Below are 19,984 nucleotides of genomic sequence, written 5' to 3'. Positions count from 1 at the left end.
TTCTTTAAAAGCCTGCATTTCCTGGGCCTGTTCACACGTTGAATCAAGTAACTCCCCAAATATTCTGACGTGGAGAAGGTTTTCCTGCTGGAGGATCAAGAGACCAAGCCCTTTAGTGCACGGCAAATGAGGTGAGCCCACCTTCTCCCCGAATGGCCCCTGTGGGCCTGTTCCGGACCCTCTGCCGGAAGACATTCTGGATGTGGGAGGCTCCCAGGTGCTTGAGAACGGGACCGACCTGATGGTGACTTCCTGCAAACCGTCCTTTCAGGTGCCTTTAAAATCCTCGGGGACATCCGTGACCCCCTCCTTCCCTACCCGTACCCACCCCTCAGCACAGCCTGCTCCAGCCAGAGCCCCTACCTATAGCACTGTATCCCCATCACTCTGGGATCACTGTGGTGTGTCTGTCAGGAAATGACCAGGGCAGGGCACTCACCACCGGACTCAGTTTAGTCGTGGATCTGAGTCAGCTCCAGTGGCGAGCGGCAGATGAGCAGAGCTTTGCTGTTGGAGCGGGGTGGCTGAAGCGACGCAAGAAGTCTCAGGCTGAATTCTGCGCCGCGGACCGTCACCTATTAGCAAGGAGGTCCTCAGCGGCTACGTAACCTGCTCGGTGAGCACAGTGGACTCCATACCTGTCCTTTTAGGTGTCATAACAGGCGCTGACTCAGTCCAAAGCAGAAGCAACGGTATTCAAGGATCAGGATCCACACAACCTTCGACTCGGGATCAGGTCACCGTGCCCTCGCTCAGCAGCCTGACCCCGAGGCCACGTGGTCCTTTAAGACCCGAGCCCATGGAGTCTCGTGCTCTGTCCGTGGGAGAGGAGAGGCCCGTGGGCGGCACCTAACACACTTGGGGCACCGCTGTCTGAGCCAGGCCAGGCGCTTTGCCCATCCGTTTTGCTAATGAGCGGATCCTCCACTGCTGGGATGGCTTCACACCCCGGAGGCATTGGAGGACGAGCCTCTGGAGTGTGGGCTTCTGGGGAAAGTCTGCCCGCCTCCAGGCAGCTGCCCTCCAAGCACGGTCCCCGGGATCTTTACAGAAGGTCTGTGAGGTCAGCATTATTATTTCCACAATGTAAAACATCGTTCGCTGTTTTCACTCTCATCTCCTCACAAGTGCACGGCGGAATTCTCCAGAAGTTTCATGCACGGTGCTGCGGCAGGCTGAACAAAGCAGCAGACACGAGAATCCAGCTGCCTTCCGCTAAATTAAGCCAGGCTTTAAAGACATTTGCAAACATGTGAAACAACGCCACTCTTCTCACTAAATGTTTACGTCTTTAAAAATATTATTTTCCATAGAAATATGTGCACTAAGCTAGCACATAGCGGGTTTATTGTTATAATTGTTTAAAACATATTTTTAAAATAGCTCTTGGGGGTCGTGTGCAGCTTTAACTTCTAATACGATAAATATTAATAATCTGTATTACCAAAGTTTGGGTCCTCAAGTTTTAAGAATAGTCTTGAGACCAAAATGTCCGAGCATCGTTACTGTATGGTTCAGTGAGCCTTTTCTGTTTGGGCCGGATGGGAAAGAGTTCAGGCTTTGCTGGCCCCACAGCCACGGCCTCTGGTTCATCTACTCCCCTCTACTGTGGATGTGGCCACCAAACACACGGGCTTGGCGGTGTTCCAGCAAGACATTACTTAGCGACACTGCGACTCCAATTCATATAATTGAAGTCTCACCAAGTGTTACCGATTTTTATGAACTTGTTGATTTTATACACTTTTAAAAGTGTAAGTGTGAAAGCAATTCTGTAACTCCTTAGCTTAGAGGAGGCCGTGGGCCAGAGTTCACCCGTGGCCTGTAGTTTTCCAGCCCCCGCTTTCCTGACACAGGGCCCCCGAAACCTTTGCAACTTCGTGAGGGATAGGAGCGTCCTTTGTTCTAATGAGGTGACCCCGGGTGGGCTCCTGGAGGGGTCTGGTCAAAAGAAAAGTCCAGCCATGATCAGAAGTTTCGAATTTCCACCCCCTGCCCATCCTCTTGAGAAGAGAGAGGCTGGAAGCAGAGTTAGTCATTGATCATGCCTACATGATGAAACCTCCGTAAGAGTCGCACACGCGTGAGGTTTGGGGAGCTTCCGGGTTGGTGAACACGCCCATGCGCCGGCGGGGGGGGGGGTGTGTGACACACCCCAAGTCCACAGGGACGGAAGCTCCTGTGCCCGGGACCCTCCCAGACCCCGCCCTCTGTATCTCTGCACCTGGCTGTTCACCTGCGCCCTTCGGTCCCCCCCTTAATACACCGGTGAAAAGAGTTTCCCTGAGCTCGGGGGGCCACCCTGGCAAATGAACCGGACCCAAGGAGGGGAATGTGGGCAGGTCGTGTTGGCAGCTGACTGTCAGAGGCAGGAGGGACTACCTGCACCCAGTGCTGTCATGGGGACAGTCTTACAGGACTGAGCCCTTGGTCCTCGGGATGTGACAGCTCCGGAAAGATGGCGTCAGAATCGAGTTAAGCGGTAGGACACCCAGCTGGTGCTGCAGAGAGTTGCCTGTCGTGGGGAAAACCCCCCATCTGGGCCATGGGGGGCGGGAAGCAAGAGCAGACTACTTAGGGCCTGAGGCACCGTGGTCAGAGCGCTGGCTTTTACTCCAAGGGACAGGGGTCGCTGGCTGTTCTGAGCAGAGGACGGTGTATTTGTCTCCCGCTTTAACAGGACCCCTAAGGCAGGACGCGGACGGTGAGGGGCAGGGGGGAGGCAGGGAGACCAGCGTGCGCGCTATTGCCCTGGTTCTGCCCAGAGAGGACTCTGGCTTAGACCTGGGAAGGCGGGGAGTGTCTGCCTGTAGCTCGACCTCAGAAAACAGAGCTGACCCTCAGGTCTTCTGACCGGGGCACCTGGGAGGCTGGAGCTGCATTTCACGGAGAGGAAGGCTGAGTGAGGGAGCTGGTTCCCACTCGTCATCGCTCACACGTAGGAAGAGGTGACGAGCACAGAAGACACGTTAAGTTTCCATGTATTTTTTCTGACTATTGAACTGTAAAGAATTACCAAGATGCCAAAGAGTCTTCCCAATGGCCACCTTTGAGGGCGGCGCAGCGCTCCATTCGATTCTTTACCCTAAATCACGACCATTCCCTCGTTAACCATTAAGACTGCTTTTCTTCCAATTATCGATATTATAGACAACCCTATAATGAGTATCTTTGTGCCGATGGATCTTTGTGGGGTTTTTCGAGGGACTGATTCTCAGGAACGGATTTACGTACGAGGTGAAAGAGTGAAGACACCGAAGTCTTGAGACACACTGAACTGTTTCCAGAAAGGTGGTGGCGGTACAGTATTTGGGAGCCAGCCAGAACTCAGAGTGTAGCCATTCCACCACCAATTAGACCGTAGAGGACATGAGCATTTTATCCAAACTTTCTAATAAAAGGGCCAAAGACGTTTCTAACTTTTAAAAATTTTGCATGTACTTGATTATGGTTAAGGTTGGTTAAAAGTTTCTTGGTTTCTTTGGCTGTGAAAGGATTGTTCGGGTCCCTTGCCCATTTATTTACTAAAGTTCTAATATTTAGGAAAATAAATTAGGGAAACTCTACTGAAAAAAATTTGTGTTCCTTTTGTAAAAAAGCAAAAAGAAGCATTTAGCATGTGAATAAATATAATGTATTTTGCTGATTTATTAATTTAAAGGCCTCCACCTTGATTAAAACCATTTTCAATTTTTTTTTCAACGTTTATTTATTTTTGGGACAGAGAGAGACAGAGCATGAACGGGGGAGGGGCAGAGAGAGAGGGAGACACAGAATCGGAAACAGGCTCCAGGCTCTGAGCCATCAGCCCAGAGCCCGACGCGGGGCTCGAATTCACAGACGGCGCGAGATCGTGACCTGGCTGAAGTCGGAAGCTTAACCGACTGCGCCACCCAGGCGCCCCTAAAACCATTTTGTAGAGTACAGCACCCCTGGACGGGGTAGTGCTGTAGTCACAAACAAGGACACACCTTCCAGATCCTTCTCCTGAGTGGCAAGCATACCTTGGTCCCAACACGCCTTGCTGATGGCACGTCTGGGCGCTCCCAAGTGCCAGCACAGGACAAAGGGGCTTGTCCAGGGGACACACTGGCCTGCATGTTGGAGGAATGCCAGAACGTCTATGAGCAGTTCTGGAACCTGTGGCCCATCGAGGGAGGGGCTCCCAGATGACGTCTCTCCAGCTGCTCGGGAAGCAGGGAGCACCTTGCCATGGGGGCTGCACCGGGCGACCTCTGAGGGCTGTTTCAGTCTGAGAACCTAAGCTTGTGAGGATTCAACGCTTTCCTGCCTCCAAGTCTTTGCTGGCACCGGTCCGTTCGGACCCCATCTCAGGCTGCTGACATCTTACCTCCTCAAGGACTGCTTTAAACACCATCTCCAAGACGGGATCTTTCCCAGCCAGCCCCACCCTGTCCAAACTCCTTCAAGCACCTGTCACTGAATTTCTGTGTTTCTCCCTCACTAGACTTGGAGGGTAGGCCTGGGCGTATTCATTACTCGTCCTCACCCAGCACTTGATAGGACTTCTCTTGGGAAGCCGTTGTTGAACTGCATGGCCCCTCACAGAAACCTAGCAGTTAGGAGACCTGTCTCAGTAATCAGGCGTCCCTGTGTAATGCCACCATCACTGCTACTCGCTGTGCCTCGGTTTCCTCATGGGGTTGATGTGAAGATTGGATATGGATTGGAGAAAGTCCTCCAATCTTTGTCTCAAAGTCACTGAGCAGCTGGATGTGCTGTTTTCTGTTCCGGAAGCAAAGCCATGAGAGATCCTCTCTGGGCTTGAGGAAGATCTTCTCAAAGACACGTAGCAGGAGAGAATGCCATAAGGTCCCCAGGAGCGGGGAGGTGGGAACCAAGTGCTGGCGCTGGGGTGGGGGTGGGGGGTGGGGGTCCCGAGTAGGGAGAGGGATAGGTGGGCAGGTAGTGGGTGCTTCCCAAAGGAACCAACATCCGAGCTGTCTTAACAAGTGGCTGGAATTTCAGCAGGTGGAAATGGGGGCAAAAGGGCAGTGGGACAGTCAGAATGACATGAGCATGGGGCAAGTAAACCATGGGAAGCATTTGGGGGCTGGCCAGCAGTCCTACTTGGCTGGTGCTCCAGGACAGTGGGGCTGGAAGGAGTGGCGGGACACTATGGCTGAAAATAGCGGTGAGAGGTGACTGCGAGGGGGAGCCAGGGGTCGGGGAGCCAGGCTGGTCCCTGGATGCAGCTGTGCTTGAGGGCGGGCTGTGGGGAGGAAGGGTGGTCAGGTCGCACCTGAGGGGGGGGGGGGCAGGGCAGGGTGGGGACGGAGGCGAGGGTCTGTGAACTCTTCAGGGCAGGACTGCCAGGTCAGAGGACAGGAAGGGCCGGCGGGAGGTTGGCGAAATCCCTCTGCCCTGACCAGGCCACAGACGTAGCTGCAGATTATTTTATCCCCGAGGCCTTTGGCGTCATTCCCGCTCCCCCTCCGCCCCGATTCATCACCTCTCTGGGCGCGGGGGCGGCTCCCCTCCGGACTGAGCCCTGGCAGGGCAGGGAGGGGAGGTCTCGTGTAAGTCACCCCGGCCGCGCGCCCCCCCCCCCGCAAAGTGAGGCGAGGGCGGCCAAGAGGGGCCGGTTCCGGCATGATGGGCTGGAGCCGGGTCCCCGGGTTCGCCTCGCGGACCTCCTTGGCGCCGCCGCTTCCCGGCGCGTCCCCGCGAGGCCCGGAGCGCGCGGGCGGGCTGAGCGCAGGCCCGCAACACCCGCGCGTTGGACAGGACCGCGGCGGCGGCCGTGCAGCCGTCTGCGCTCACTACAGACCATCGGACCCCCGGGTCCGTGGGTTACCCGTCGATGAAGCCGGCACACGATAAGCATTTGTGGAACGAGTGAGCCGTCCCATCTACCTGCACGAGACTGCAAACTCCGCGAGAGAAGCCGTAGCCTGAGCCTGCGAGTCTCGGGGAGGCGCGGGCGCCCGCAGCAGGGAGCCCACCGCCCACCCAGACCTGGACGCCGGCAGTCGGAGGCTCAGAGGATCCAACGGATTCCGACGCCGGCAGCCGCGAGGAGAGGGTGGGGCCTTCCTGGAGACGCGCGCTGGGTGGCTTCCGGGTCGCGCCTCCGCGCGTCACCGCGAGGTCAGCCAGGCGATTGGCCAGCGGAGCCGGCAGGGGGCGGGACGGGGACCGGGGGGCGTGGTCACTCGGGGGCGGGGCCCCGGTCCGTATTGCGCGGTTGCGCACTGCTGCCGCTGCTGTCGTCGCGGCGCGAGGAGGGTCGCGATGGCTGGTCCCGCGTGGATCTCCAAGGTGAGCGCCGGGCGGGCCGGTGTGCGGCGGCGGGCGGCGGGCCGGGCGGGAACGGTGCGGGCGCCGGGGCCGCGGACGGTGCGGGCAGCCTTGCGCCCGGACGGTCGCACCTGAGGCGGGGCCGGCCAAGGTCACGGCGGGGCCCGGGTGCCCCCGCGAGCGCCGCGCCGGGGCCGGGCTGGGCCTGGCATCGAGCCCGGGGAGGCTCGAGCGCGGCCGGCGGGGCCGGGGTGTGGGCGCGGGGCTCGCGGGAGCACGCGGTGCTCCCTTCGGAGGGCGCGGGGCCTCTGCACGCGGGAGTCCCCGTCCGAGCCCCCCCGGCCGCTGATGTTGGGGAGAAAGCCGCGACCTCGAGAGCTGTGGTGCCCTTGGCAGCTCGGGGCCGGGGCCGAGGCCGGAGCCGGAGCCGGAACCGGGAGGGGCTTCAGGGGCTCCCCGCAGTTCCCCGGTTCCCCGGCGGAGCCAGCCTGCGTCTGCGGATGCTGCCGCTCAAGGTCACGCGGGAGTCGGTGTCGGAGCTGCGGGCGGCCCCAGGGGCCTCGCTGCCTCGTTCCCCGCCGCCTACACCAGAGTCTTAGGTTCGAATTCGGGCCGTGCTGCTGATTGGCTGTATGACCTTGAGCAGATGACTTAACGCCCCTGGTCGTGTGTGCACCCATCTGTGAAACACCTATGCTTGCTCCCCGAGTTGTGGAGGTTAAATGGCGTGAAAGCAGCAGCACACAGATCTGAAGCTTTCAGCTCGCCCTCGCCAGCAGACGGCGGTTCTGCTTGGTTAGCCTCTTCAGACCTGGGCTTGTGTGTGACGGTGACTGTTAGGCCACACTTGCTGCAGAAGGTGGAGTGGCTTTCGTGCCCCTGTCGCCCCACTTACCACCTGATTCCTGTTTGGTGGGTTCACCACGCCTTCAGACGGTAGCCTGAGCAGCCCACCTGGTGAGGGATGTGCGGGTCAGTGCGCTTTGCCCAGAGTGTGGGGCCCAGCGTGATAGAAGATGTTCCCCTCTGACGTGGACTGGCTGTGAGGCCTTTGACCTCTGTGCGGCCCGGTTCTCCCCTTGGGGGTTGGACCGACGCCCCGGGATGTGGGAGACGCTGAGCTAGTGGCGGCTTCAATCAGAGCAGTTCCTTTATTGGGGTTCCATTCAAGTTTTTATTTGAAAAAAGTGATTTCAACTTAAATTGTTTTTTTTTCCTAAAAAAGCCTCGATTTTGAGAAAATACTAGGTTTCTAAAGACCTTTCTGGTTCTAACATGCTATGATTACAACAAGCCAGTTCCCTGCAGCAGACACTTACTGAGAGCGTACCAGCCATGCGCCCCGCACTGTATTTGTATGTCTGAGTTGGGCAGGAAGGTGACAGGAGGTGAGGGGCTGTGACAGGGGAAGGACCGGAGGTCCCGGCCTCAGGCTCCTTATCTGCAAAGGGCCACTGACACCTCTCTCTCCAGGTTCTGTAGAAACTAACATGTAGATTGTAAAGTACAAGCCAGCCTGTGCTCGAAAAAATCTTGCTTAGAGTTCTGGGTCATTTTAATGACTTGGACGAATCCTGCCTTATTCTAAGGTCACATAGGACAGATGACAGACCCCGACCCGACTGGTTGCAAGTATTAGAGGCGTTTGCGGGGTGAGAACTTGGCCGACAGAGAGGTGATTGAAGCAGGCTTTTGTTTTTCCAAAAAATATTCATTGAGCACCTACTGTGAGCCCCCAGCTGCCCTGGGCCCTGGGGATCCCAAGGTGCTTGCGGATTCACATCTGAAGCTAGGTCTTGGTCACGGAGACGGGGGGGGGGGGGGGGGGGGGGGGGGGGGGGGGGGGCCTGTTCCGGATGGATGTCCTTCCCCTCTTTCTGGGGTGGGGAGGGGTGGGGAGGGGAAGCACTCGGGCAGATCTGTCTTCCAGCAGCCATCTGTCCGCGGGTGAATCATGTTCCAGGATTAACATTTTTGCCAGTGGTTTTGGCATCGAGTGCTCTTTGGATCTGGCCCCATCTTGTATTTTCAGTGCAGGCAGATGCCCGTGGACGCCAGATGGGAGAATACCGCTTGTTTGTACCTTCTTGGCTGTTGGTTGGCATTTCGTTAGTAGATGCCAGTATCACCGCAAAGGTTCGGGCCTCCTGGGAAGTGACCCCAAAAGGAAACACTAAGACAGGACGTAACAAATGTGTCTTCGCTTATGTATCAGCGTGAAAAAAAGTTACCTTGAAAACTGCTAACGGCTTTGGGTAGCTTTGGTTGATGTACTCAATTTCTTTGATGGTATGCTGTTTATGCTAACATAGTAGGACTTTGTCCCAGTGTTCAGTGACTGGGTTATTAAAGTTCAAAATGACCTTTTAAAGTTTCTGTTTCTGGTGTCTAAGAGTGTTACGTGGAAAACAGTACACCAGTGGTACCGTCTTGGGCTAGTGGGGTTGGTAGGTGACTTTTCTTTTTTTTGTGTCCCTTTCCCGGTAATTAACAGTAATGACCATGTTACCTGTGTTGTGAGAAAAAATAAGTAACTTATTTAAAGTCTTCATTCTGTATGAGCCAAGTATCAAGTCAACTTTGTTAGATTTTTTTGTTATTGTAAAGAGTAAATACTAAATATTCATGCGAGAAGAATAGGCATAATGTTAATTAAAGGAGCACTGGACTGGGAGTCAGGAGACCTGAATTCTGGTCTCTGGTCACTCTGTGGCCTGAGGCAAATCCTGACCCTTTAGACACCAGTGTCTCCACCTGTGTGATGAGTGACTGGGCTCTGGAGTTTTTAAGGACTCCTCCAGCTCTAAAATTAGTGATAGATTATGTGGTACCCCCACCTTGAAGCAGCAGTCGAGAATGTTGGCATAAAACCTTCCAGATCATCTGAGAAAAATCCAGTGTTTGAGTTAAAAAGGTATATAGTCTCATTCCACTGTGAACCCTTTTTGACAACTCATATGCATCAAATCCACGTTGAAAGCATTCAGCACTTAAATTTTCAAAGCGAAGGTAAACCGAACAGTTAGGTTTTCAGATCTGAGGTGGCCTGTCACATTGAGCTAATACAGGAGAAGACGACTCCTCAGAGTTCCTGAATATATGCGTGCACACTTGTAACATTGTCAGCCCTCGGAAATGGCCTGGTCTGTGCCTCTCGCCCCGAGTGGTTTAGTTCTGTGAGTGACGTTTCTTTGTTGATGTTGGCGTAGGTCTCTCGGCTGCTGGGGGCGCTGCACAACCAGAAACAGGTGACCCGAGGGTTCGCTGGTGGTGTGAGTACAATTACATCTTTTGTTTTTTCCTTTTAGAAGTTTCTCAAGAAAGATGCTCTAACATGTTTATCATACAGTCTCTTGTCTCTGTTTACTTCAAATTAAGGAAAATTTGCCATACTTCTCCTGGATATTTAAATCACTGGCTCGCACGCACGAATGCATCAGGTCACTTGCACATTTAAAAGAATTACATCACAGCTGGCTTCGTAAGCCTGTCACGTTAGTATCTTCAAGGAGCCTTGTTAAAAATTGAAATGGCCCTTGAACCTGTTACTTTATTTCACAATCTCGTTTTTGTAAGACACGTTTTTTTTCAAAAACTAGTGCAAGTTGAGAGAAAATTGTTGAGAAGCTTCAAAACCTGCTTTGCATCTTTATTTTGTGGGCTTCCCTGAACACGGTAGATGGCCCACTAACGAGGAGCAGCTCACACATCTCTGAGCCCCGTGGGCTCACGCTCCCCTCCTCGGCCTTCAGAGAGGATCGTGTTAGTGGGTCATCTATTTCTCATCAAATCTGCCGCTTTTAGAATCCCGGCGTTAGAACTTGGTGCTTTTAAGGCTGATACCGCGTTTTCAGAGCCTTCTAAGACTGTGGGTCAGTGAGTTCCTGTTTGGTTTTATTTTACCCCTTGCTACAGAATCTGATTTGGATTTCACAATTCCTGTGCTCCCATATCACGTCTTACTCTGTGAGGGTTCATTGGGTCCTCGTCCCTTTTCGCTCCGGTCGCCCTCTGGTCCGTGGGAGAGACGTAGACTTCTTCTGGTGGCCTGGTGACACTTATTATTACATGTTGGGAGAACAGGAACAAGAAGCCAGAAGGTTCTTTTGGCTCTGCGTGTGCAGAAGACACAGAATGAGGCTTGCACCCCTAGCTCACGGACAGCCAAGCTGGCATTTCAAACGTTTTCTGAAAGCTAGTGAGAAGATCATTGCTCTCTGCTATTATTTATTTTCAGGCCGTCCACGTGTAAAAAATATTAACCTGGTGGGGAAGGGTTTATATTTGAAAGAAACAAGAAGAGGAACTAAGTTTTCAGAAGATTTCTTCAGTGACACAGAAAAATTGAGAAACCGTCCACGCGCTCAGTGAGCTGCAGTGGAAGGGCAGAAGAGCAGGGAAACCCGAATCAGTGATTTGAAACAAGGTAGCACAGACGACTTAGACCTGGAACAGACCGGGACCGTCGTCCGGGCCAGACCCCCAGGCAAGAGAAAGGCCCCACCTAATGACATGTAGGGTCTCCAAACAGGGAGAGAGGGTCTGAATATTACCTTAACTCGTTGAAACCCTGTCATCATTTCCCTCTACGCGTTTTTATTTCTGTGTTTGAAATGCTGGCTTGATTGTTTGAAGCCTTTGAAATAAACCACTGGTGTCACACTATAGACACTCGTGTCCTGCCGCGTCTAACTCAGACTTTGCCAGTACGAGCACGTGTGCTGTTCCTACAGGTGACAGACGAGCTGCGCTGAGCTCAGTTAGGTGACATTTGTCCTCGAGGAGCCGGCTTCACAGAGGGGCTCAGAGAAGCGGGGATCCCCTTGTGACTGGAGGTCTGATTTTCTCTGAGTTCCGAAACAGACCTCAGCAGTGTTCTGGAAATGTGTCTGAAGTGTTTTTAAGACTGAGCAAACTGTGTGAGAAACCTAACTTTCCAGGATCCCAGTGGAGAGGAGAGCGGTTGCCTTCCTGAGAAACTCTCTGAATTTCAGCGAGAGAACATGGTTGAAATTTTTGTTCTCTCTGCTTTCACAGACTTGAATTAATTGGGCTCTTTGTAGCTTGTCTGGAAAAAAAATACGAATGAGGAGGTCTTCTCTGTGATTTATTTTTGTTTTCTGTAGAGCATCACCTCAGTTTTTTTAAAGCCTCCGAACTCAGGTAAAGAGTAGAATGGAGTCTCTTGACTCTTGCCTGCGTTCCGGTGAGCTCTTGGGAGGCACCCCTATTTTCTTGAAGGCCTTTGGGTCTTCTTGAGACACCCCCCCGGCCCCCGTAAGCCGATTTCTTTGTCGGGGATACTCTTTCCCAGACCGCCAAAAATTGATTCTTCCTGTCTTCTCTGGCGATCTCTTCCACTCAGGTTCAGACAGTAACTTTAATTCCCGGGGATGGCATCGGCCCAGAGATCTCGGCGGCCGTTATGAAGATTTTTGATGCTGCCAAGGTAAGCACACTTGAAAACGACCTTTGGTAATGCTTGCAGAAAACTTGTCTTAGCCGGCCGGAGTCCGTGGCCTCGGGATCAACCGTCCCATCTGGCGACGCGGGAAGGCGTGTGGCCATCACCACAACACCGACGTCAGCAGCATTCGTGCTGGGGACGGCAAGCCCGTGCGCCGGCTCCGCCGTCCGCCAAGAGGCCGGTGTCGAGCGGCCGTGCGCGTGGGTCCCCGAGCCCTGCCAGGTCACCTGTCTCCTCAGTATGTGCCCTCCCGCCGAGAAGAATAGAACCGATTTTGCAAAACACTGTGTAGGAGATTTTCAGAGATGAAAACAAATTTCTGATGTGGTGTCACCATCCAGCATGAGGTGTGATTATTCTAGCAGCCCAGCCTTCCGCGCAGGTAGATATTTTAAAATGCTTTCGTTCGGGGGTAGGGGACGTTGGGCTTTATTTGACACGATGCTCAGTTAGGGCAGTTACAGCTGCCAGGTGCCATCACGTGCAGGGGGAGGACGGGGGCAGGTCTGAACTGTCCATACCCTGCTCCCCGAAGCACACCCCCCACAGAGGAGATGGAGCTCGCCTGGTGGCGGAGTCCCCAAGGAACTGCACGGTTCCCCCATTTGCTGTGTGCGGTCCAAGCTAGTGGCGAGGCGCACACGAGCCCAGGGCCGTGTCTAACTTTAGAGCGCCGTCACCACCCAAAAGAAACCCTGGGCTCATTAGCAGTCACTGCCCACCCCCACCGTCCGTCCCCTCCCCTCCCACGGCCGGCCCCAGGCGGCTACCTGGCTACTTTCTGTCCCTACATGTGCCTCTGCTGGACATTTCGCAGGAATAGAATCTCATGCCGTCTTCTGTTGGCTTCCTTCACTCAGCACAAGGACTGCTAGGTTCGTCCGCGTGTCGGGACCATGTCGTGTCTCCGCGGACCATGTTTCTCAGCTCCTTGCTAATTTTAGCCGCGTTAAGAGTAGTGAAAACACATAAGTGGGCAGGTGTCAGTGAGGTGTGGACCGGACAGGGCAGCGCGGAGAATGACCTCTCTTCCCGCGTGTCAGGAACTTTCCGGACCTTTATTGTACGTTTCCACCGGCTGCACCGGCAGGTGAAGCAGTTTGTAACCAGTGTCGTGTGAGTCCCACTCTGCAGCTTCCTGTGCTCTGTGCCGCCTCTAGGCGCCCATTCAGTGGGAGGAGCGGAATGTCACCGCCATCCAGGGACCCGGAGGAAAGTGGATGATCCCTCCAGAAGCCAAAGAGTCCATGGATAAGAACAAGATGGGCTTGAAAGGTAGTGGATCCGATGGCGACTGTGGCTTTCTGCTACAGCGGTTACATTTGTGAAAGTTTATGCATGTAAGCGAGATACGGCCTGACCGTGTTCAAGTGAAGCCACCCTTTTTGAAGCAGTTTACTTATTACTTCCTTTTCCAAATTTTTTTGCCGGAGTACAGCCGACACAACACGATACTGGTTTCAGGCGCGCATCGTAGTGACGCCTTCTCCATGTTATGTTGTCACCACGCGAAGCAACTTACAGTGACATGCCGCGGTTTTCATCTGGGGACGTATTTCTCCCCAGTAAAAACACGAAGGTGTTACTGGCCAGTGTCAAATGAAAGTATGTGTTTATCTCCACCTGGATTTATCTTGTGCATACTTCTCATGTGTTCGGTGCTATTCTAATTAGCATGCGCTTCAGGTCACGGTTCAAAACACTGGCGTGTGCCAGACACCCGTTCGGCCCAGGCTTTCAGTCCAGACAGATCCAAGTTGCGATCTCTTGTCTGCCACTGACCGCCGGGAGGCTCCGGCAAGTTTCTTTCTCTTGGTTGTGGTTTTCCTGCTCACTTTTAACTGACAGCAAGGGCGGTGTCACCTCCCGGGTGGTCGCGAGGGTCACACACTGGAGCCTGGTCCTCCACCAGCGGGTGCACGGTGATGTTCCCGAAAGCTTCCGTCCGGATCTTCCTCCTTCACCGGAGTAGAGGGTAAAGCTAGAGACAGGTGCCTTCTCCGGAGTAGCCCGGGGGAGTTAGCAGGTGACCCTTGCTCGTCGGGCCCTTTGTTGGGGCCTTGCTCGTTGGACCCTTTGTTCGTGGGCACGCACGTTAGACCGACCGCACGGCTACGTCTCCCCCGAAGGAAGGACCCTAGCTGAGCTGCGACCGAAAAGTAAAACAAAGGAAAACTGGAATTTCCAGTAATCATGAGGTACTTGTGTTTAGAAGGAAGAAGGTGTGCCCACTGGCTCGGTTCGTGGAGCGTGCGACTCTTGATCTCAGGGTTGTGGGTCCGGGCCCCGTGTCCCGTGTGGAGATTACTTGGAAATGAATTCTTAAAAAAAAAAAAAAAAAGAGCAACAAGAAGAAACACCCCCGAACGTACCCTGTTGTCATGTGGGTTCTCTTCTTTATCACAGGCCCTTTAAAGACCCCAATAGCAGCTGGTCACCCATCTATGAATTTATTGCTGCGTAAGACCTTTGACCTTTATGCAAACGTGCGGCCGTGTGTGTCCATCGAGGGCTATAAAACCCCTTACACCGACGTAAACATTGTCACCATCCGAGAGAACACAGAAGGAGAATACAGTGGCATTGAGCACGTGGTATGTTCCTTCCACACTTAAATTCTTACTGGGGTTGCTCTCTGTGCTCTTGGGACAGTTGTTCAGACCCCCAGTTGTTGAGAACACCTGGCAGAGACGGCTCGCCTTGACCCCCAGGAGGCGAGGGCGGTTGCCTTGGCCCCGCCTTGCCTGGCAGCAGGAGGGGGGCGGGGGGTGTCCTCTGTTTCAGGTTACAGTCCTCAGCTTCACAGGCGGGTCCTGGGGCCCGGGGCCATCTCTGCACCTGTTTTCCTCATCTGCGCAGTGGGCCTTACTCTACCTACCTCGTAGGGCCGGGGTCGATGTTATCGGCCCCGGCGACACCCCACGTGCGCGACGCGAGCCGTGGCAGCTGGCACTGCGTGAGCACACCCCCAGTGGTGGTGCCCCCTCGCTGCCAGCGGCCTAGTGCGGCCGTTCCGGTGAGGCAGGACCCCCTCTCCCTCAGATCGTGGATGGGGTTGTGCAGAGTATCAAGCTCATCACCGAGGAGGCCAGCCGGCGCATCGCCGAGTTCGCCTTTGCGTACGCCCGCAACAACCACCGCAGCAACGTCACGGCCGTGCACAAGGCCAACATCATGTGAGTCCTGGGCCGGGCAGAGCCCCGCTCGCTGTGTGCAGGGAGCGGAGACCCGGCTCTCCTTCCTTCTCCCGGTTATGGAGCAGATCGGGGGGCAGGAGCTCAGGATCCGGGGTATAAGGCGGGCCTGAGAACCGTCAGAGCCGCTGGAGACAGGCTCCCCAGACGCTGTGGCTGTTCACTGAGGCTGCGAGTCACAGGGCAGGGGCGCTGATGTCCAGGCAGAACTGGGAGCGTTTCTGCGGTGACCGAGTGCCGGGGGCTTCCCTCGGCTTCCCCTCACGGGCGAGCAACCTCCCCCACTCCGCTTAAGGCCAGGCGGGCGTGCGCAGAAGCGGTTTCCCCAGGGCGGACGGGGAGGTGTTGAGCATGTACGATAGTAAAACCAACTAAATGATCCGATGAGTTAGTCTTTTTTAATACACATTTCTTAATTCTTGGTAGACAAGACTATTAAAAAATAATAGTCTTTATTATGACCAAAACTATTTTATATTTGTATCCTTTTGTGCTTCCGTAAACATCCCCAGACATTTTCAGTTTGTGTCTTATTAACTGCCTGAAAAACAATTTTACTATGATTGAAATCGGACATCTGGGCTTCTGGAACTCACGTTTGTTCACCTTCTTTGATCTGATCCTTTTCTTTCTGCAAGTCTTTCCTTCAACAGTTTTTATTTAATTAAATGCAGGCGGATGTCAGATGGGCTTTTTCTGCAAAAATGCAGGGAAGTTGCTGAAAACTGTAAAGATATTAAATTTAACGAGATGTACCTTGATACGGTGTGTCTGAACGTAAGTACACCCGCTTCCTTGCCTGCTGCCTTCTGCGGTGCGTCCCGTGCGCGGGCTGTGGCTTTGATCGCTAAACACACCGACGCATTCCTCGTAGATGGTCCAAGACCCGTCCCAGTTTGACGTTCTCGTTATGCCGAATTTGTATGGAGACATCCTCAGGTGAGTCCGACTACACCTTTTCCGCCTATCGTTTATTTATAAATGTCGTAAAGTCAACGTGGCTTACAGAGTTTCGATCAGGTGCCATGAACTACAGCGTGTGTTATACGGGTCCTCGTGATTCAGGCGGCCGTGTCAGCGATTACACATTGGGTGGGTCATTCGTTTCTTTGCCAAATCGGCTCTGGGCTGTTGTTCCCTAATGATTAGTCCCTTTTCCCGTTTTGAGATGTTTTATTGGTTGAGTGATTTCAGTGTGTTGTCATGTATAGCCACCTAGCGAGTGGTAAATTTGTTCAGAATTTTTGTGACACTTGACACAATTTCAGACTTACAGAAAGGTTGCCGGAAGGTACAGGGACTTCCTGTGTGCCGGCACCCACAGCCCCCAGGTGCTGACGTTTGACCACACCGACATTATGGTTCCCCGGCTGCCCTCGCTGCCCGCCCCCCCACAAAGTTGGCCGTCACTCCTACGTTTCTAGCTCCTTCACTTGGGCCTTAGGAGTTTCAACACATTGCTCACAGAAGTGCTAAACCTAGAGGGACAACAACTAACTTTTGACTAAAAGTCATTGCTAAGTTCTTTTATCCCATTATATCATTTAATCCTGACAATTCCATAGAATAGATTTTGCCTCCGTTTTATAAATAAGGCAGCCGAGGCTCAGAGAACCTTAAGTAACTAGCTGGAAGTTTCGGGAAGCCTCGATTTAGGCCCCCAAAGTGTCCAGCCCCAACGACTGGGCCCCCCTCCTGCAGGAGGGGCTGGACGTACAGCAGTGGTGGTCTGTCTTTGAAAAATGCCACGTTTGTTTCCCCCTGAGTCTCGCTCATGATGTGAGTGGAGGATTTGGTGGAAGAGGGTAAGCAGGAGAAAGGGCCTTTTGGTTGGCGTTGTGTGCGCATAAGCTTGTTTCTTTGCGTACGTACTTCTCCGTTTGGACGCATGGATGTCACCGTGGGCAGGACCACCACGGCCATCATCGGATTGGTGCTCGGGTCACCCCATCCTGGCCGGTGCGGGTCCCTGTGAGCTGTGTTGTGTCCTCTGGACGCGGCCCACCATTTGCTTTCCGGTGCAGCAGGATGCCGCAGACTTATCCTGGACCTTCTCACTGTGGTCCGGGACTGGCCATTTCTCCGAGGAACCCCGTGCCCTTTGGTGGAGGGTGCTAGTTAAAAACCGAAGTCTGGGTGCTGGGTGAGAAGCTTCACTTTTCAGAACACTCTCAAAATGCTTTTCCGCCCCCAGTGACCTGTGCGCGGGATTGATTGGCGGTCTCGGTGTGACACCAAGTGGCAACATTGGAGCCAACGGGGTCGCCATCTTCGAGTCGGTAAGACCCCGGTGAGGCCTGAGGCGGGACTCACACGCACAGCCCGGGAGCCCCTGGCGGGGTTGGCTGTGTAAATAGGTTCCGAGTGATGGGTTTTCCCTGTTGTCGAAAGAAACTGATGCTTTGTGTAGGTCTGTCATGTGAGCCTGGTTTATTCATTCACTTCCCTCTTTATTTTGTGTCCGTGTTATTTATTGGGCGTCCTCCCTCAGAGCATCTTCCCGAAAGTTGGGCATGATGGTTAGTCCCTACGTGTGCACTTTCTCCCCCTTACTTTGGCTCTTTTTCTGACACTTGCCTTCTCAGACCCGCGTCTGCTGAATGGGCACGGTAGCCATTCAGCGATGCCCCTCGTCGGTGAGGAAAGGTTGGCCGGGCCCCGCGTCCCCAGGGGAGTGCTGTCTGCGGGGGCCCCCCTGACTATGCTTCCATTCCCACGGGCAGGTTCACGGCACCGCCCCGGACATCGCGGGCAAGGACATGGCCAACCCCACGGCCCTCCTGCTCAGCGCCGTGATGATGCTGCGCCACATGGGACTCTCCGACCACGCCGCCAGGGTCGAGGCTGCGTGTTTTGCCACAATTAAGGATGGGAAGGTATCGGCGGTCGTCCGTGCTTGGGCCGTGTCAGACGCGCCCCCCCGCGTTGTGTCCGCTGCCTGTGCGTTTTCCGCGGGGGGAGCCGCGTGTCAGGTCGGGGAAGGGTCGGGAAGTGGTGACGCGGAGACGCCCGGGCAGAAGAGCCATGGCCTGGGAGCCACAGTCAGTGAGGCCTCGGGTCCCGTGGTCAGTGTACGATCTGGGTCAAGTCGGCTCATTTTTCTAGACAGCGTTTCCTCCCCAACATAACCAAGTGTTTTCCCACGTGTACTGTAGGGATAGAGGGGATGTTTTGGAAAGCCTCCCTGCCTCCTTTCGTCGCGACCCTGTTGTATCCTCCTCAGGGTGCCCTGAGCGCTAACCTGGGCCTTGGTCTTCCGGGGTGGGGGCCTCCCTCTCCAGCGGGAGCCAGATCGGCTGGGCCCACATCTCCCTGGGGGCTTTCCGGAAAAGCATCCTGGCTTTGTTTAGGGTGTGGATCCATTTTATCTTGGCTGTTCTTCTTTTCTCAGAGCTTAACAAAAGATCTAGGAGGCAATGCCAAGTGCTCAGACTTCACGGAGGAAATCTGTCGTCGAGTTCGAGATCTGGATTGAAGCTCCTGCGCGTGGAGCCCGCGTCCGTCACGCGCACCACGTCACGCACACATGCGGTTTGCTTCTTTCCTGACAGTACATTTCTAGATCCGGCCTTTTCTCAACCAGATCTCTGTGGAGGGTGCAGGGACGCGCTAGGCCTGCTCTCCGAGGACTTTTCCTGAGGGCCCGTTTTATTGATGACGTGTCTGTCCGGTGTGCGTCTTCTGTAAGCTCTCAGTGGACTGTATCATTGGCCATGTTAATCATTTTACACTTCAGTTAAAACGGTTTTTCCTCAGCTGTAAATATGATACAGGATTAATAAGAGAAAACATCTAACTTTTTAAAGAAAACCCTGTTTTCCTTGGTTTATGAAAAACATAATTGGAATAAGACGGAATGTTGGCAGGATAGCACAAGAGGACATTCTCATAAAGCCACACGGCCACAGGAGAGGGTTCCGGGAAGTTCAGGCCACCCCCCCTCCCCCAGTGAATGCGGCATATCTCTTAGTGCTGTGGGAAGTAGACAGCTAGGTACATTCTCCCGTGAATTACTGAGTATGAATAAAGACCTCAAATCCAAGAAATCCATACGAGATGTAGACGCAGGTAGAGTGTGGGATAGGAAGACGCACGTGCGTCTGTGTGGATGGTTCGGTTTCTCCAGATGTACTCTTCTTGGCGGGAGCTTTAATGGCGCGGAGGGGACTTCCTTTCACTGGATGTGCGAGGCTCTGGGTCGGCCGTGGGAGCCTGTGGCGTGAGCCTCGCTCGGCCCAGAGCGACCTGAAGGCCTGACCACGAGTATTTCGGCCCCCAGTTAACTGGGGACGCTGGCCGTTACTTTCCTATCTCAGTGGCTGCCCCTCCCCTTCCCCAAAGCACCGAATCACTGCCACCCACCCCAGCGCTGGTGAGAGAGGAGCCCGCAGTGGGGGCTGGGCGCAGCTGTGACCCTGCCCTCCCCCCCACCCCCGCCCCCAGCACATTGTCCTTTATGGCAGACACGCAGTCGCTATTTTCACGAACAGAGTGCCCTTCGTGTGCCACTGCAGGCCCGGGGGCTTCGCAGAGAGCACCCAGATCACAGGGGTTTCTCACTGACTGGGTGCTTTTTTTAGGCTTGTAACCAGGCCCGAGTCTTAGGTGTCTTTTACTTTGTTTAAGCCGCAGCTTCCTCTTTTCTGTTGCATTGTGCTAATTACCAGTGACCCTCGGGTTCGCCCTAATAAAGAATTCCAGACCTGCCTGGAGTGTACCCTTTCTCCACCTGTTTCCTGGCGAGACGCCAGAGGCCATCTCGGCTCCAGGTATTTGGGGTGAAGGGGTGGGATGGCGGTGACACCCCGGCACAAGCCGGCGCGTTCTCACAAAGCACCCCCGGGTGCCGTCCTGCCCGATGGTCTCACGCCTGTGGCACGCTGTCCCCGGGTTAAACACCCACGACTCTCGGGACTAGTCCCGCCCGCTCAACTGACAAGAAAAGTCAGGGGCTCGGCGGCAATTCTGTCGAATAGTTTAATATTCAAATTTCGCTCTCCGTACAATCACGTCGGCAGCCGCAGTTTTATCAAGCGTCAGATCAGTCGGCAGGTGCGAGTCA

At 54.3% G+C, this 19,984-nt stretch overlaps 1 protein-coding gene across 3 annotated transcripts; it reads left to right on the top strand.

Moving 5' to 3' along the window:
* The first annotated feature begins 6,169 nt into the window (after positions 1 to 6,169).
* Positions 6,170 to 19,629, top strand: IDH3A (isocitrate dehydrogenase (NAD(+)) 3 catalytic subunit alpha). Of its 3 annotated transcripts, XM_043554582.1 has the most exons (12): positions 6,230 to 6,282; positions 9,471 to 9,533; positions 10,995 to 11,096; positions 11,627 to 11,710; positions 12,889 to 13,003; positions 14,135 to 14,322; positions 14,771 to 14,904; positions 15,597 to 15,699; positions 15,797 to 15,861; positions 17,117 to 17,201; positions 17,646 to 17,798; positions 18,314 to 19,629. In XM_043554582.1, exons 4-12 carry the CDS (start codon positions 11,687 to 11,689, stop codon positions 18,395 to 18,397), a joined length of 951 nt encoding a protein of 316 aa, XP_043410517.1. In that variant the 5' UTR covers positions 6,230 to 6,282; positions 9,471 to 9,533; positions 10,995 to 11,096; positions 11,627 to 11,686; the 3' UTR covers positions 18,398 to 19,629. The 3 variants fall into 3 exon arrangements, with proteins under 3 accessions (XP_043410519.1, XP_043410516.1, XP_043410517.1); XM_043554584.1 differs by lacking the exon at positions 10,995 to 11,096 and having other exon boundaries at positions 6,170 to 6,282; XM_043554581.1 differs by lacking the exon at positions 10,995 to 11,096 and having other exon boundaries at positions 6,182 to 6,282; positions 9,471 to 9,509.
* Positions 19,630 to 19,984: the final 355 nt, after the last annotated feature.

The sequence above is a fragment of the Prionailurus bengalensis genome, chromosome B3 (genome assembly GCF_016509475.1).
Source record: "Prionailurus bengalensis isolate Pbe53 chromosome B3, Fcat_Pben_1.1_paternal_pri, whole genome shotgun sequence".
In the NCBI taxonomy this organism is placed as follows: Eukaryota; Metazoa; Chordata; class Mammalia; order Carnivora; family Felidae; genus Prionailurus; species Prionailurus bengalensis.
Note: the sequence above shows the minus strand (reverse complement) of the source record. Positions and strands in the feature narration are given on the sequence as shown.

Coding starts and splice junctions, on each gene's coding strand:
- IDH3A (XM_043554584.1), top strand. CDS start 6,256: ATGGCTGGTCCCGCGTGGATCTCCAAG. Junction 11,711..12,888: donor AGATTTTTGATGCTGCCAAG/GTAAGCACACTT, acceptor TGCCGCCTCTAG/GCGCCCATTCAGTGGGAGGA. Junction 17,799..18,313: donor CCACAATTAAGGATGGGAAG/GTATCGGCGGTC, acceptor TTCTTTTCTCAG/AGCTTAACAAAAGATCTAGG.